Source organism: Girardinichthys multiradiatus, chromosome 13, assembly GCF_021462225.1.
Source record: "Girardinichthys multiradiatus isolate DD_20200921_A chromosome 13, DD_fGirMul_XY1, whole genome shotgun sequence".
In the NCBI taxonomy this organism is placed as follows: Eukaryota; Metazoa; Chordata; class Actinopteri; order Cyprinodontiformes; family Goodeidae; genus Girardinichthys; species Girardinichthys multiradiatus.
Window position 1 is genome coordinate 29,987,735 of NC_061806.1, and position 14,932 is coordinate 30,002,666.

Sequence of the window (14,932 nt, forward strand, 5' to 3'; positions counted from 1 at the left end):
ACTAAAACTAAATGGTAAGATAGCTAATTCATCATGAACTAAACTTTGATGTGAATTTTCATTTTCCAACAGATAAACGGGTCCTGTTAATGGTGACCCCCACCTCTCCTGTCGACCCTTGGAGAACCTCACCAGTGACCATCGGCATCAGTCGCCCTTCCAAACTCATGGAAGCAACATCACATATGTTGCACCTAATCTTAAATGGCTCAACCATGCAGTGCCACAACTAAGTAGAGCATGTAAATTATTCAGGTGGTTGTTTCAAGAAATACTTTTATTTCAGAGGACATTGAGAATTCAACAACAGTTTTTCGCTTTGTTTGAACAATATTTTTCACATTTCTTTAATCAGAACATGGTGCTAGACTCAGCCTGTCGCAGAATCACTCTTCCCAACAGAAACCAAGGACCCATGCATTTAACTGCTCATTATGAACTGACGATGAGCTTCAGTCAATGACTTTAAATTCACCAAATGATGCTGACGGCATCAATCTAAATTACCTTAACATTTTTGGCCCATTTCCAGTGTTTGTAGCAAACCCAAAAAATAGAGAAGAAACTGTGACACAGAAAATAAAATCAAATATATACATATCAGTACAAATGTTCACACATGAGAGGAGTTTTCTAGATTATTTTCCACCCAAATAAATTTATACCACAAAATGTTGGAAAAGTACAGGCAGTAAATTCTGTACACAGGCTGCATGCAGTAAAAAAAAGAGAAAGGATCGCCTGCATGAAGACGAGGAGCTGCTGCTAAAACCCTGTTGAAGGTATGAAAAGTGTCACTGGTTCAACAAGAAACCTTCAGTCGACTTCTGCCATCTTTACTTTTCCTTCTGTAAGGAGGAGAAAAACAGGGTAACATAAAGCAGCCGCTCTGAGACAGATGGAAAAATATATATATTTTATAAAAACATGTACTAAATTTTATAACCTTATCTTGTCCTTCAGCTTCATTTGAGCCTAAAAGCAGAAAAAGAAAACAATAAAATCAGAAACTTTTCTGAAAATTTGAATTAGTTGCAAATAAAAAAAAAAAGTAAAACACTATTTTATTTGATTCAAACAGCTGAAAGCTTCTTTCTTACCGGATCCAGTAAAGGTCCATGACACAAACTTGATGAGCCCATAGAGGACCAGCGCCACACCGACCATCGCCATAGAGTCTTCGATGGAAGGACTGCTGAACCCTGAGAGGAAAAAACACAAAATGTATTTAAATCTAAATGCTAATTAATATTAAACAATTTAATTTACTTTAACACTTGTCTAATTTAGCTGATATTTAAGTTAGTGTGTTTTTTTTAATGAAAAATAATCTTTAACCAGACTCTAAAATGTTTTAAGTTCTAAAACCAAACAGATTCAACATTTTCATTATGAGGCCAAAGCAGAAGAGCTTTGTGTAAACTAGGAGATGATCATCTTGTAGACCCACTTTTAGTTTCTCACATCATTCTAAAATGTGTTTTAATTCCTTGATGTTTGCAACCTTGTTTCTGCACAGCTCTACGTTGGTCTCATTGGTCTAGAGGACATTGTTGAAGAAGTCTTGAGATTCATTCAGATGCATCTTTGCAAACCTAAGTTGTGAAGCCATTTTGTTTTTAAAGGGGAACTCTCTCCTTCAAACCTTCCAAACCCTCCATACTTGTTCAGTCTTTCTCTAATTGTCCCGTCATGAACTTTGTAACTTTATTGTCTGAGCGTCGGCTGAATTTGCTGCAACACTCCCTCCACTTGTCAATAGTTATCCCTTCCCTGACTGACGGACAGCAACAGTTGCTCGTCTGAGGATATTGCTGATATCTTTCTAACTTGACGTTGTGTTAATACATCTGTAAGTTTTTACAGTGGAGCTCACTCTGCAGATGACCAGTTAATCATTTTCATTTGATCAGCAGTAAATAACCTTATCATTATTTAATAAATAATGTGGAATCTGTTCTGGAACTTTGAACTCTTGAGTTTGATTTAAAGAAATTTAGAAACTTGTGAAGAAAACAAAGTTATTATTTATTTTTACCATGACTTTCTAGTCTATGATTTAAACTAAAGTTTTAAAAACATGCAGAGAAAAACATTTTTATCTGATCAAATCGTTCAGTAAGTGTTTCTTCAGGTTACCGATAACATTGAGGGTCACGCTGGCCCGGCGTGTTCCTCCTGCATGAACAGCCACACAGGTGACCTCTCCCCCGCGGCCCAGGTCCAGTTTGGATGTGTCCAGCTCCAGTCGGGTGCTCTGGCTGTAGGTGCCATCCCAGGCCTGCCTGTGTCCCGACACGCTGCCTGAACCCAGAGATCTGGACTTTCCATCGGCACCTTTAAACTCCCAGCTCAACTCCAGAGGGAGGGGAGCAAAGCCTGATGCTTCACATTGGACGTTTAAGGTCTGGCCTGGAACAGCGAGGGGCAGAGAGGAAGGGTGGATGGAGAGAGATGGAGGTTCTGGGTAGAGAGGAAAGAAAAACTGGGTCATTATCAAAAGAGATGATTTCTGCAAAACTAAAACTTAAAAATTGACTGAAAAGTTCAGGGTTTTCCCTCACCTATAATCTGTAGATCCATCGTCACTTGAGCGAGCAGGTAGGGCAGATACACGGTGCAGATATACGTCCCAGAGTGACGGACCTTAGCCTCCTCCAGGAGCAGGGAAGCATTACCTCTCTCATGCAAAGCCTCAAAGTCCAGAGACGCCCCCTGCTCATGAGTATCAGCCAAACGGTCCATTTTCCCGTCATAAGCCAGAACGAGCCGGCCGTCACCTCTGGTCTGGTAGCGCCACTCCACGGCAAAACCCGACGCGGACAGAGGATTGGACGGGTCGACCCAGAAGCTGCAGTCCAGGGTGACTGGGTCGCCGAGTCTGGACTTGGCAGACATGGTTTTACTGGTAATGCTCAGGATGACTGAGGAAACAAGAAACTCAAATGAATCAGAGAGAACAAACATTAATTCTTGCTTACTGATAAGAAAACTCTTTACCATCATGTTCTGTAGTTCCTGACGGAGCTCGTGAGATTGTAGAAATGCCGAGCTGCTCGTCCAGGCCCTGAAAGGAACCTGAGAACCAATCAGCTTGCAGGTATATGGGGCTGAGGGCGGATTCTGTCAAAGAGGCGACCCATTTGAGGCTGGACGGCTGCGGCAGGAAGGGGTTAATCTCACACTGAGGCTTCTTGATGGAGCCTCTGGGAGGGTTGAGAGAGGGATGGCAGAGGGTGGCTGCAGGGTCTGAGGACAGAGGAGGGCGGATGTTAGCATGAACTCATGGTCCCAATAAAGCCAGCAGGCAGCTGAAAATCTGGTCAAAACATTTTAGCTGATTAATTGTCTACTTTCAGTTAAATTATACTCTAATAATAACAACATGACATCTGGAGGCAGCTGGTAGCATTAAAATTTATTAAGGGTTATCAGAGTAGAGGTTTTAATACAGGAAGATGACAGGAACTAAACAGATATTTGTTCCCACTAACTTGTAGAAGATGGAAGCTGCAGATTCACATTGAACTAACCTGTTATAACATAAACTCTGCTGGGGTTGATGTCAGCTGGAGCACGCTGGGTTTCTGCAGTCTCACTGTGTGCATCTGTCCTGATGTGAAGCAGAGATTTCTCCTGCGTTGTAGCTCCCGTTAGACCTCCTCCTCTCCCTGGCTTCTCCTGCACGAACCAGCACTCCATCACAGGGCAGGTACAGCTGCAGGCTTCAGACAACAGGTTGAACAAAATTATTCCAAATATATACTGTATATTCAATATATATTCAACTCAAAGAATGACTTTATGTAAGAAAAAAATAAAGTTTTGAAATGGTCCTGTCAAAGTCCAGAACTGAATCTGATATCACCTGAAGAGGTCTGTGGACATCAGATCACCTCACAGTCCTGATAAATTTGATGAAGTTTTACCAGGTAGATAATTACTGACAGGTCAAGATGCAGATCTGTGTTAGACTCCTACCAAAGGAGACTGAATGCTAACATTTAGTCAAAAAGTGCATCAACAAAGTATTAATGTAATTGTGTGTGAACACTTAAGAAACCAGGCTGTTGCCGCCTTAAAAATATATCATACCATAAATGTGCGTATCTTTTTACATCGTATTTTGTGGTTAATAAAGAAATGCAAAATGTTGTTGTAAAAAACTGTGAAAAATTAAGTTGGTTTTAAATTTTGGAGGAAATTGTATTTTAATTGCTGAATTGAAAAATTTGTCAGTAGATTAACTAAGGATTAATAGTTGTTCTTTGCTGTCCCAATAAAAAAAAAACAGCATTGAAATCTTCTGTCAGCTATAAATTGATCCACTGGTAAGAAAAGAAAAGTAAAAGTGCATTACTGTTGAGGTCCAAAGGGTTTGATTTATTTCTCTCATTAATGTTTTCACACTTTCAGAGTCCAGCTTTAAGTCAGCTACTCTGCTTTTTCTGTTCAATATTTTATTTTAGTTCAACTGTTTCTTAATAAATGTACTTAATAAGCTGTGAGGATAGTTTTTTTTTTCTGAACAGATTATGGAAAAGAGGATTTTCGGCAATAATCGACGCTGCACTACACCAAACTTAATTTATAAACATCGAATTTTACAAATAAGTTACATTCAGGGCAAAAAACTAAAACCAAAAACATTCCTCGGAGGTTTCATCGTGTTTCAGGAACTTTGGCTAAATTAGGCACATTTGGATCTCAAGTTTCAGACATTAATGCGGTTGAAATTTTATTTATTTTATGAGCAATTTGCATTGGTTAGAATGAAATCAGCCGAACCTCGGTTCCGAATGAAATCCACCTGTTTACCATGACATACAGTTACTGCAAACGCGGATATATTCTCATGTTTCCTGCGGACATTAAAGCAGCAGAAATGTTGTTCAGCTCACCTTGGATGAAGCCGATGAAGGCGATAATAGACAGTTTATAAATTGTAGAAAACTCCGCCATGGTTGCCCCTACTATTTTTGCTCTCTGGTCTCTTTCTTTACAACCAACACACGGAGTAAAGTGGATTTAATATCTGGTTTTCCCCCTGAAAACCAAGCAGCAGCATTTTACTTTCACTTTCGCTGACGACGTCAGCTAGCTTGGAAAAAGGAAACACAAGGGTCATATTATCGAAAATAATTACTAAAAAACTAAACATAAATAAGACATTTGACAACTAAACTAGCAAAAAAAGAGAGATTTAAGAGATGTAAAATTGCCTCGCAATAATTTCATAAAGAAATTAAGTAGTTCTTAACTCCCACCGCTAGAGGGCGGCTCAGGGTGGGTCGCGTTCCGTACCTTCCTCTGTCTCCACTCTCTGCTTACTTAGCTTGCTGTTGTGCTAATTAGCACACTAAAATAACATTTTATTCTAATTTACTTTGATCAATGTGCATAAAAACTGTTTTTGTAGCGTTACACATTTTATTTAGAAAATAGATATTAAAATGAGGAGGAAGGAGAGGAAGCAAAGCATTCAGTGTGGAATCCGGCCTGAAAGCTCTGAGGTAAAATAAGGACATGAGAAACAGAAACAATGGGAAATTCTTTATTTTTGAGAACCAACACAAACAGGACTTTGTTTATATATAAAATACAACACATCGCATTTCTACAACATAATTATTCTTTTTTTTCTATGACATATTTTAGTTTATTTTATTCACTTTAATTTAAACAGGCTCGACTCATAGAAACCCACAATCTCATTTTCAAGAGGAACCTGTAGTATGAAAACTTATACATTTGTGTATAATGAGAAGGAAGGTTTATGTACTATAAGATATATACTTCTGCTGATGTTAGATCGGATGATTTGTTTTCTCAGTTTTCAGTATAACAACAACTGAAGGTTTCATTATATTTTTCGGTGCTTTCTTTATGTATGCATTACTGGAAAAATGTGGCTAAACAAGACAGACAAGCTGGTCGGTCCTGGCAGAGGGAGACCTAAATGAGGTAGTAACTAAGTTAATTGACGTCTTCCTCTTTTGTTTGCCAACATTCGCATGAATCATTCTGACTCTCCTATAAAATCAAGCCTAACAGAGAGATCATCTGGTTTCCCAGAAAGAAGCTCAGAGGGATGTGCTCAGTTAGCCCAGATGGTGGCGCTCTAACACCACCAGTAACCTCAACGATTTGATCTACTGATTATCATTTTATAACCTCAGCTGTTGCTTCAACATCAGTGTTTACAGAGAAACAGTTTTAGTTTAGTTTATTTGGAACTAAAGCAGCTTCAGTGTGACTCACTGGTCTGATAATTACAGCATTTGTTTCAATAAAAAAAATAAAACCTCAAAGTTTTGTTTTCAGCAGGGTTTCTTTTATGATATATTTAGATGTCATCTAAACTATAATTATAAGATAAGGTTTATTCATAGAAACTTCAAATATTACTTACAAGTATTCAAATCCCACATTCCTCACAGGTGTTTGACTGTACGCCATTTTAAAACAGAAAGTAGGAAGGCACAAAATGGCATCGTGGCTGCGACACCTTCATTACCTATTACATCATGTTTACTTATGAAAATCATAATAGCAAAACAAATCAACATATAACACAAAAATTCATCCTGAAGAATTATGTTTTTAAAGATTTACCTACCTGCTTAAATTTAGATTTGCTACAGGAAACATTTGTCAAAAAACATACATCGTGAAGATATATGTTTTTTGTATGTTTGTATGTTTTTTGGATCTATGTACATCTTTGCAATAAACAGGAAAATGTTTCATATGCTTTGTTTTGGAAACTAGACTCTACACTGACAGTAAATTAATAAATTGCTAAATTTGGCTGCGAGTTGTTTGAGCAGCTCCATAAAATCTTGAGGGGATGAGTTGAAGGGATGACCCTAAAACTTAAAGTTTCCCTGTGTTAGCTGATTTTCCCTAAGTGTAAAATAAATACATTTTACTTGCTTTAACTATTCAGCAATTAGTAGTCATTTTGTTTTTTCATTTAAGTTCTTATTGTTAGGGCTGGCCCAAGGTTGTGTGAGACCTTATTCAGAATTTGATTTGGGGCCCCTCTTCCTGTGGAGAAAAATCACCACAATTAACAGCATTTCACTACAAATCTTGTGGCATCTGAGAGACGATGCCCAGTTGAATTGGCTAAGCCTAAAAGCAATCACAGATAATTGGTTAATTACTGAGATGTATTTGTGAACAAACTAAGCTCAAACCCAGAGTAAAGATCAAACTCGTAGCATCAGATTGTTACCATGGTAACACAACAATCACACAATAAAGATTATTCTACAGGCTTTTCAAAGGAAATTTGCCAATTCCTTTGAAAATTACACTTAAATATAACAATTTACAATACTGTAATTTATCTATGCTGAAACTGTCAAATAAAATTTAATGGGATTCCCATTTTCAATAAACCAAAAGTTTTTTAGACCTATAATCTTTATTAAAATTCAAGCCATAATTGGATGCCTCTGATGGTTTGGGAGCTCTAAGTAGCAGTTTAGTTTGCTTATGCATTGGGCCAGCTCTGGATATTGCTGTTACACCTTGTACCAGATCACATCATTGTTATTTAGGGGCTTGCAGCAGAGTTAAGGATGTTAGCACCTAGTAAATGGTCACAGTCTCAGAAACTGGAAGCAGCAGACTGAAGCACGTTGTGAGATGTTTAACAGGTTTGTAAATGGCAAGAGAGCAAGTAACAGAATCTATGTTGGTGGTTGAGCACAGTTGAACCTGATCTGTGTTTGGTCGCTTTGGTAAAATTGGGCTTTAAGTTTTCAAAAATGTTAGCTTCATCTAAAGCTTCAGCTTTGATTCTATGTAAGTGGGTGCATACCATGGGCTTTTGGGTTGCTGTAATTAAACCTTTACTTGAGAATCACTAAAGATGTCATAATGAAATACAGACCTATGTCTAATCTTCCTCTCTTATGAATATCTCTTTGAAAAAAATAGTTGTCTGTGAGCATTTACACAGTAGAGACCTGTTTAAAGAGTTTCAGTCAGGTTTCAGAGCTCATCATAACAGTGGTGTTGTTAGAGGGGGTGGACCATGGCGCTCCCTGGAATAGCATTGGCCACCCTAGTGACCCCCCCGAACCAGATGCATGCACGGGGAGAACATGCAAATGCTATGCAGAAAGACCCCTGGCCGGGTGTCAAACCCAGGACTTTCTTGCTGCAAGGCAACAGTGCTACCAACTGCACCACCGTGCAGCCCCTCATTTTAACAGTGTGACTGAATTTTGTCATTGTTACTGAGTGCCTGGTAAAGAGTTTACATAAAGATTATTATTTTTGGTGAATACAGTTTGATTAATTCTGTAAAAAAAAAAACAAACCCTGTTATTTTAAAGAATAAAACTATTTTAAAATATTTATATAGTATAGTATATATATAGTCAGTCTGAAATAAAAAAAATTGTAAAAACAAAAGACAAATAGTCTATGATAGGTTTTTTGTAAAACCCACCCACACCAGTGTGGGTTTGCTTGTTGCCCCCCAGCTCAGCCGTCTCGTGTTGGGGTTTACCCCTGTGGATGAGAGGGTCGTATCCCTGCGCCTTCGGGTTGGGGAGAGGTCTCTGACTATCATTTCAGCCTACGGGCCGAGTGGTAGTGCGGAGTACCCGGCCTTCTTGGCGTCCCTGTCGGGGGTGCTGGATAGTGCCCCTCCTGGGGACTCCATTATTCTGCTGGGGGACTTCAACGCCCACGTGGGGAACGACAGTGACACCTGGAGAGGCGTGATCGGGAGGAATGGCCTCCCCGATCTGAATCCGAGTGGTGTTTTGTTATTGGACTTCTGTGCTAGTCACGGATTGTCCATAATGAACACCATGTTCAAACATAAGGGTGTCCATCAGTGCACTTGGCACCAGGACACCCTAGGCAGGAGGTTGACGATCGACTTTGTTGTCGTATCATCAGACCTTCGGCCGCATGTTTTGGACACTCGGGTGAAGAGAGGGGCTGAGCTGTCCACTGATCACCACCTGGTGGTGAGTTGGATCCGCTGGAGGAGGAGAAAGCCGGACAGACTCGGCAGGCCCAAGTGCATAGTGAGGGTCTGCTGGGAACGCCTGGCGGAGCCCTCGGCCAGGGTGTATTCAACTCCCACCTCCGGGAGAGCTTCGACCAGATCGTGGGGGATGTTGGAGACATAGAGTCCGAGTGGACCATGTTCTCCGCATCTATTGTCGATGCTGCTGCCTGTAGCCACGGCCGTAAGGTCTGCGGTTCCTGTTGTGGCGGCAATCCCAGAACCCGGTGGTAGACACCGGCAGTAAGGGATGCTGTCAAGCTGAAGAAGGAGTCCTATTGGCTGTGGTTGGCTTGTGGGACTCCTGAGGCGGCTGACGGGTACCGTGAGGCCAAGCGTGCTGCGGCCCGGGCTGTGGCAGAGGCAAAAACTCGGGCCTGGGAGGAGTTCGGTGAGGCCATGGAGAAGGACTACCGGTTGGCCTCGAAGCGATTCTGACAAACCGTCCGGCGCCTCAGGAGGGGGAAGCAGTGCTTTGCCAACAATGTTTATAGTGGGGGCGGGAGACAGCTGACCTCGACTGAGGACATTATCGGGCGGTGGAAGGAGTACTTCAAGGATCTCCTCAATCCTGCCATCACGCATTCCGTGGTGGAAACAGAGGCTGGGGACTCGGGGTTGGACTCTTTCATCATCCAAGCTGAAGTCACTGAGGTGGTTAAAAAGCTCCGCGGTGGCAAGGCTTCGGGGGTGGATGAGATCCGCCCTGAGTACCTCAAGTCTCTGGATGTTGTAGGGCTGTCATGGTTGACACGCCTCTTCAACATTGCGTGGTGGTCGGGGACAGTGCCTCTGGACTGGCAGAATGGGGTGGTGGTCCGGAGGGTGTGTTCCAACTACAGGGGGATCACACTCCTCAGCCTCCCTGGTAAGGCCTACGCCAGGGTATTGGAGAGGAGAGTCCGACCGATAGTCGAACCTCGGCTTCAGGAGGAGCAGTGTGGTTTTCATCCCGGCCGTGGAACACTGGACCAGCTCTATACCCTCTACAGGGTACTCGAGGGTTCATGGGAGTTTGCCCAACCGGTTCACATGTGTTTTGTGGACCTGGAGAAGGCATTCGACTGTGTCCCTCGTGATGCCCTGTGGGGGGTGCTCCAGGAGTATGGAATCGGGGGCCCTTTATTAGGGGCCATCCGGTCCCTGTACGAGCGGAGCAGGAGTTTGGTCCGCATTGCCGGCACTAAGTCGGACCTGTTCCCGGTGCATGTTGGACTCCGGCAGGGCTGCCCTTTGTCACCGGTCCTGTTCATAACTTTTATGGACAGGATTTCTAGGCGCAGCCAAGGGCCGGAGGGGGTCTGGTTTGGGGACCAGTGGATTTCGTCTCTTCTTTTTGCAGATGACGTGGTCCTGCTGGCCCCCTCTAGCCAAGACCTACAGCATGCGCTGTGGCGGTTCGCAGCCGAGTGTGAAGCGGCTGGGATGAGGATCAGCTCCTCTAAGTCCGAGGTCATGGTACTCGACCGGAAAAGGGTGGCTTGTCCTCTTCAGGTTGGAGGGGAGTTCCTGCCTCAAGTGGAGGAGTTTAAGTATCTCGGGGTCTTGTTCCCGAGTGAGGGAAGAATGGAGCGGGAGATCGACAGACGGATCGGTGCGGCTGCCACAATAATGGGGCCACTGTGCCGGTCCGTTGTGGTGAAGAGAGAGCTGAGCCGAAAAGCAAAGCTCTCAATTTACTGGTCGGTCTACGTTCCTACCCTCACCTATGGCCATGAACTTTGGGTCATGACCGAAAGAACGAGATCCCAGATACAAGCGGCTGAAATGAGCTTCCTCCGTAGGGTGGCCGGGCACTCCCTTAGAGATAGGGTGAGGAGCTCGGCCATCCGGGAGGGGCTTGGAGTAGAACCGCTGCTCTTCCACATCGAGAGGAGCCAGTTGAGGTGGCTCGGGCATCTACACCGGATGCCTCCTGGACGCCTTCCTCGGGAGGTGTTCCAGGCACGTCCCACCGGGAGGAGGCCCAAGGGACGGCCCAGGACACACTGGAGTGACTATGTCTCTTGGCTGACCTGGGAACGCCTTGGGCTCCCCCTGGAGGAGCTGGAGGAGGTGTCTGGAGAGAAGGACATCTGGGCGTCTCTGCTGAGTGTGCTGCCCCCGCGACCCGGTCCCGGATAAGCGGAAGACGACGAGTACGACGAGTACGAGGTTTTTTGTAGTTCCTATTATATAATAATAGTACAACATCATAGCAGTTTTCAAAGTCAGTCACTGGTTTTGGTTTTGGTGTGCCACCCCTGAGATGTCCCCCTTTTGGCCCCTCAGTGAAAATTTTTGGAGGTGCCACTGCATCATAGCATGGAAACAGCACTAGTGAAAGTAACAAATTATATTCTCCTACTTCAGATAATGGACATGTGTCTATACCTTTTCTGTTAGATCTCAGTGCTGCATTTGTTACAGTCGATCACAATATTCTATTAGAAAAGCTGGAATATGCTGTAGGGATCAGGGGAACAGCACCAGGCTGGTTTAAATCTTATTTGTCTGACAGATTCCATTTTGCTCATTTTCATACTTGTGGAGTACCACAGGGTTCAGTGCTTGACCCAGTTCTCATGCTTCCAAATAAAATTATCAGACATGATATTCTGAGGTGACTCACCTTTATTTATCTATAAATCCCCAATAATTCAGTCAGTTAGATAGTCTCATATCTTGCGGCTATAAAAACCTGGATGAGTTTTTATTTTTTGTCTTTAAACTCAGACTGTCACATTTGGGTTTTTGGAGGCTGGACCAAGGTGCAGATTATGGCGAGGAGGCCGCATGGTGAGTTGAGAAGTGTTTAATGAAGATAATGAACAGAGACTTAAAGACAGAGAACTGAGCAAGAAACAAAAAAAGTTCAGAGACCAGGTCCAGGAGGTAAACAAAAAACAGGTAACAGACTGGGTAGAACTCGAGTAGTTTAACAGGGTAGTAGCCAGGAAAGTTTATAGGAGGAACCAGCGGGGAACAATGAACATCAACAAGCTTATATACTGGGGGAAGGGGAGTATGAACCAATGAAAGAGGGATAGCAGGTAATCAGGTGAAACATGACACAGGTGTGGAACAGGCTGCAGGGAGACTGAAGGGAATGTGTCTAATTAAACTAATGAGCAGAGGGAACGCAGGGACATGAGGAACTGAGGAGAAAACAAGGGAGCTAGACTAAATCACAAAACCAGGGGACAAACAGACCTATAGGAAAATATAAACAAACACTTGAAACACAAGAATCTAGGGAGTAACAACTAACAGAAGTAATCTAATGACCTGGATGAAAAGAAAACACCTGTCTGAGAAACAAAACACAGAAACTGGCTGAAAAGGAAATAAACAAACTCAAATCTCAAAACCCAAACATCGGCAGATCATGACACAGACAAGACAGAAGTTGTCGTGAGCATTCAAAGAACAAACTCCTCAGTCAGGTGTTTCTAGTATTTAAAGTAGGGAACGTTAGTGTTATTTTTGACCAGAGCATGTCATTTACATATTAAATGTAATAAGCTATAGTCCCATTTGTTTTCCCTCCGTTGTTGTGAGTTGTATTTGAACTTTTTTAATTCTTGTTTGTTTTTTGTAGTTTTTTTATGTCTGTCTTACCTGCCTGTATACAGCACTTTGATTAAAAGTGCTTTATAAATAAAATTACCATTATTATTATAATTCAGTCAGACATAACTACAAACTATTATGGTGCAAAAACTGACATAAAGATAGAGAATGATAGATAGAGAATGGACAGAACAACACAAAGTATCACATTCGAACCTCTTTTCCTCAGTTATAACAATAATAGTTATAACAATACCAATACCAATAATTTAGTCTGACAACTATTAATCTGAACATATTAAATAAGGTCATTTCTTAACATTTCTGTTCAATTTATAAAGCAAAGAAAGTGATAAATAAATAAACATATTATATTACGAGATACATATGTAAACAGAAAAGATATGACAAAACTCTACATAGTGAAAAGCTCGACCATAGAGCTCAATTATCTCCAATAATTTAAAACAGTGATACATTTTCAGTGTTTCCTTTCTGTTGGCAGAGTTTAGGTAGCTGGGATGTTAATAACTCAATTATTCTTACATAAAAAGACAAGATTATAAAAATAAACACTATTGACTGACAGCAAATCCAAGTAGATCTCATGTTCTGTTCACACTTAAAAGGTCATCATAAATTAAAATAAGCAATATAAACATTTGGTTGTTTTACCTCCTAGAGTGCTCAAAACATAAATAATAATGGGCCTGATACTCGCTAAATTTATGGCTACCTGTATTTTTTTCAAATGAATAATGAATATTCTTGCCAGATGTTCTCCTTGGTCCTCTGACAGAGATTATTATTTAACAATCTTTATAACCAAGTAAACTACTGAAATAAGATTAGCATCTAATCGAAGCCAAAGTTCAGTGGTATTAATCTGGTAAAATGTTTAAATAATTTTTATGTAGAAATAAATTAATTTTCAGAAAAAAATCAAATCAGAAAATTAGAAAACCGACTGATAATACGCCAAAGTTTATACTTTTCTCTCTGATCCAGTTTGTTTCTTCTGTTTCTTGATATTACCATCACTTACTTTATACTATAAAACAGTCACTATAGAACAACAGTAAATCTTAATCTTTAAGAAACTTTGCTACTTTTGTCTAATCCACATGTCAGTAAGTCAAGCTCATTGATAAAGTTTGGGCATATATCACAAGTTCAACACATTTAGAAATCATTTCACTTGATAGAAAAAACATTCAGCTGGTGTGAAAAACTGGGCCTGTATTTACAAAGAATCCAAAGACTTAAAGTAGTTCCTAGACATGTCATTATAAGACAAATCTTACAATTATCTAAGCACATTATACATAGAAGGAAGATGTAAATGACGTGAATAAGTATTTGCTCCATTGTACCTGCCTAAATGTTAATCTACAACGCTCATCGTCTGTGGAGATGTTCTCTGATGTTCTGCTATCTCCTCTCTAGCTTCTGACTGCAGCAGGTACCACCAGGTACCAGAGCTGCTCACATTTCAGGCTTGTGCTGAAAGCAGAGGAAACGACCCATTGAAATGCTGGGAATGCCTGTTCGTTCCCACCATGATCCCAGGAAACCAAATCTACCTTTCAACACTCATCTCTTCTCCTCCAGCAGGCTCTGCTCCTCTGTTCAGTTAGGTTTTCTCCATAATTTTTGATAAAGTTTGGGCATATTCTAATCACTAATTCAACGCACTTAGAGAGATTAAAAGTTTACTTAGCTGGTGTGATTACATGATAACACAACTCTGTTCCTAAAATAACTATTCAAAAGCCATAAATTATGTTTAAGAAATAAAAACAAAGAAAGGATGAAATGCTCTTGCAAAAGAATAGGTGCTTGTTCCTTCTGAAGTTATCAATAATAAATTGTGAATATAAGACATTGGTTATATGTCAGACATCAAACTATGTGCATATTATTGCTTCTTCCTGACTTTTTCTAATATTGTTGTGCTGCTCACAGGAAGCACTGTTCTGTGTGTATGAAGTTATATTTGCATTAGTTTTTGGTATTTTTTTTTTTGTGTGTGTGGGGGGGGGGATAATTAATTAGTGTTGTGTTGAAAAGTTATAATTTAGATTAAACTTTGGAATTTTTTGCAACAGGTAATGTGTTTAAATCAGAGAGAAATCCGACAAAAATTTACAGGAATGTTGCCAATTTTGTTTATTTCCCACAGTCTATAGATTTTTTTTTCACATTTGTTCTTATACTTATTTTACTTACGTATTATAATTTTAGGTTAAAATATAAATCCCATTGATAATATATATTGTGTCATATGAACCAGAAGGGAATCCGAAAAAAAACAACATTTTTTTAAAGAAAACAGCAAAACGA

At 40.9% G+C, this 14,932-nt stretch overlaps 1 protein-coding gene across 1 annotated transcript; it reads right to left on the reverse strand.

The window, feature by feature from the left end:
- Positions 1-259: 259 nt before the first annotated feature.
- tapbp.1 (TAP binding protein (tapasin), tandem duplicate 1) lies at positions 260-5,157 on the reverse strand. The gene is made up of 8 exons (XM_047383994.1): positions 4,902-5,157; positions 3,534-3,725; positions 3,001-3,249; positions 2,565-2,924; positions 2,140-2,463; positions 1,101-1,202; positions 947-975; positions 260-848 (listed from the first exon to the last, which is right to left on the reverse strand). The coding sequence occupies exons 1-8, from the start codon at positions 4,960-4,962 to the stop codon at positions 837-839; spliced, it is 1,329 nt and encodes a 442-aa protein (XP_047239950.1). The 5' UTR covers positions 4,963-5,157; the 3' UTR covers positions 260-836.
- Between the last annotated feature and the right edge of the window lie 9,775 nt (positions 5,158-14,932).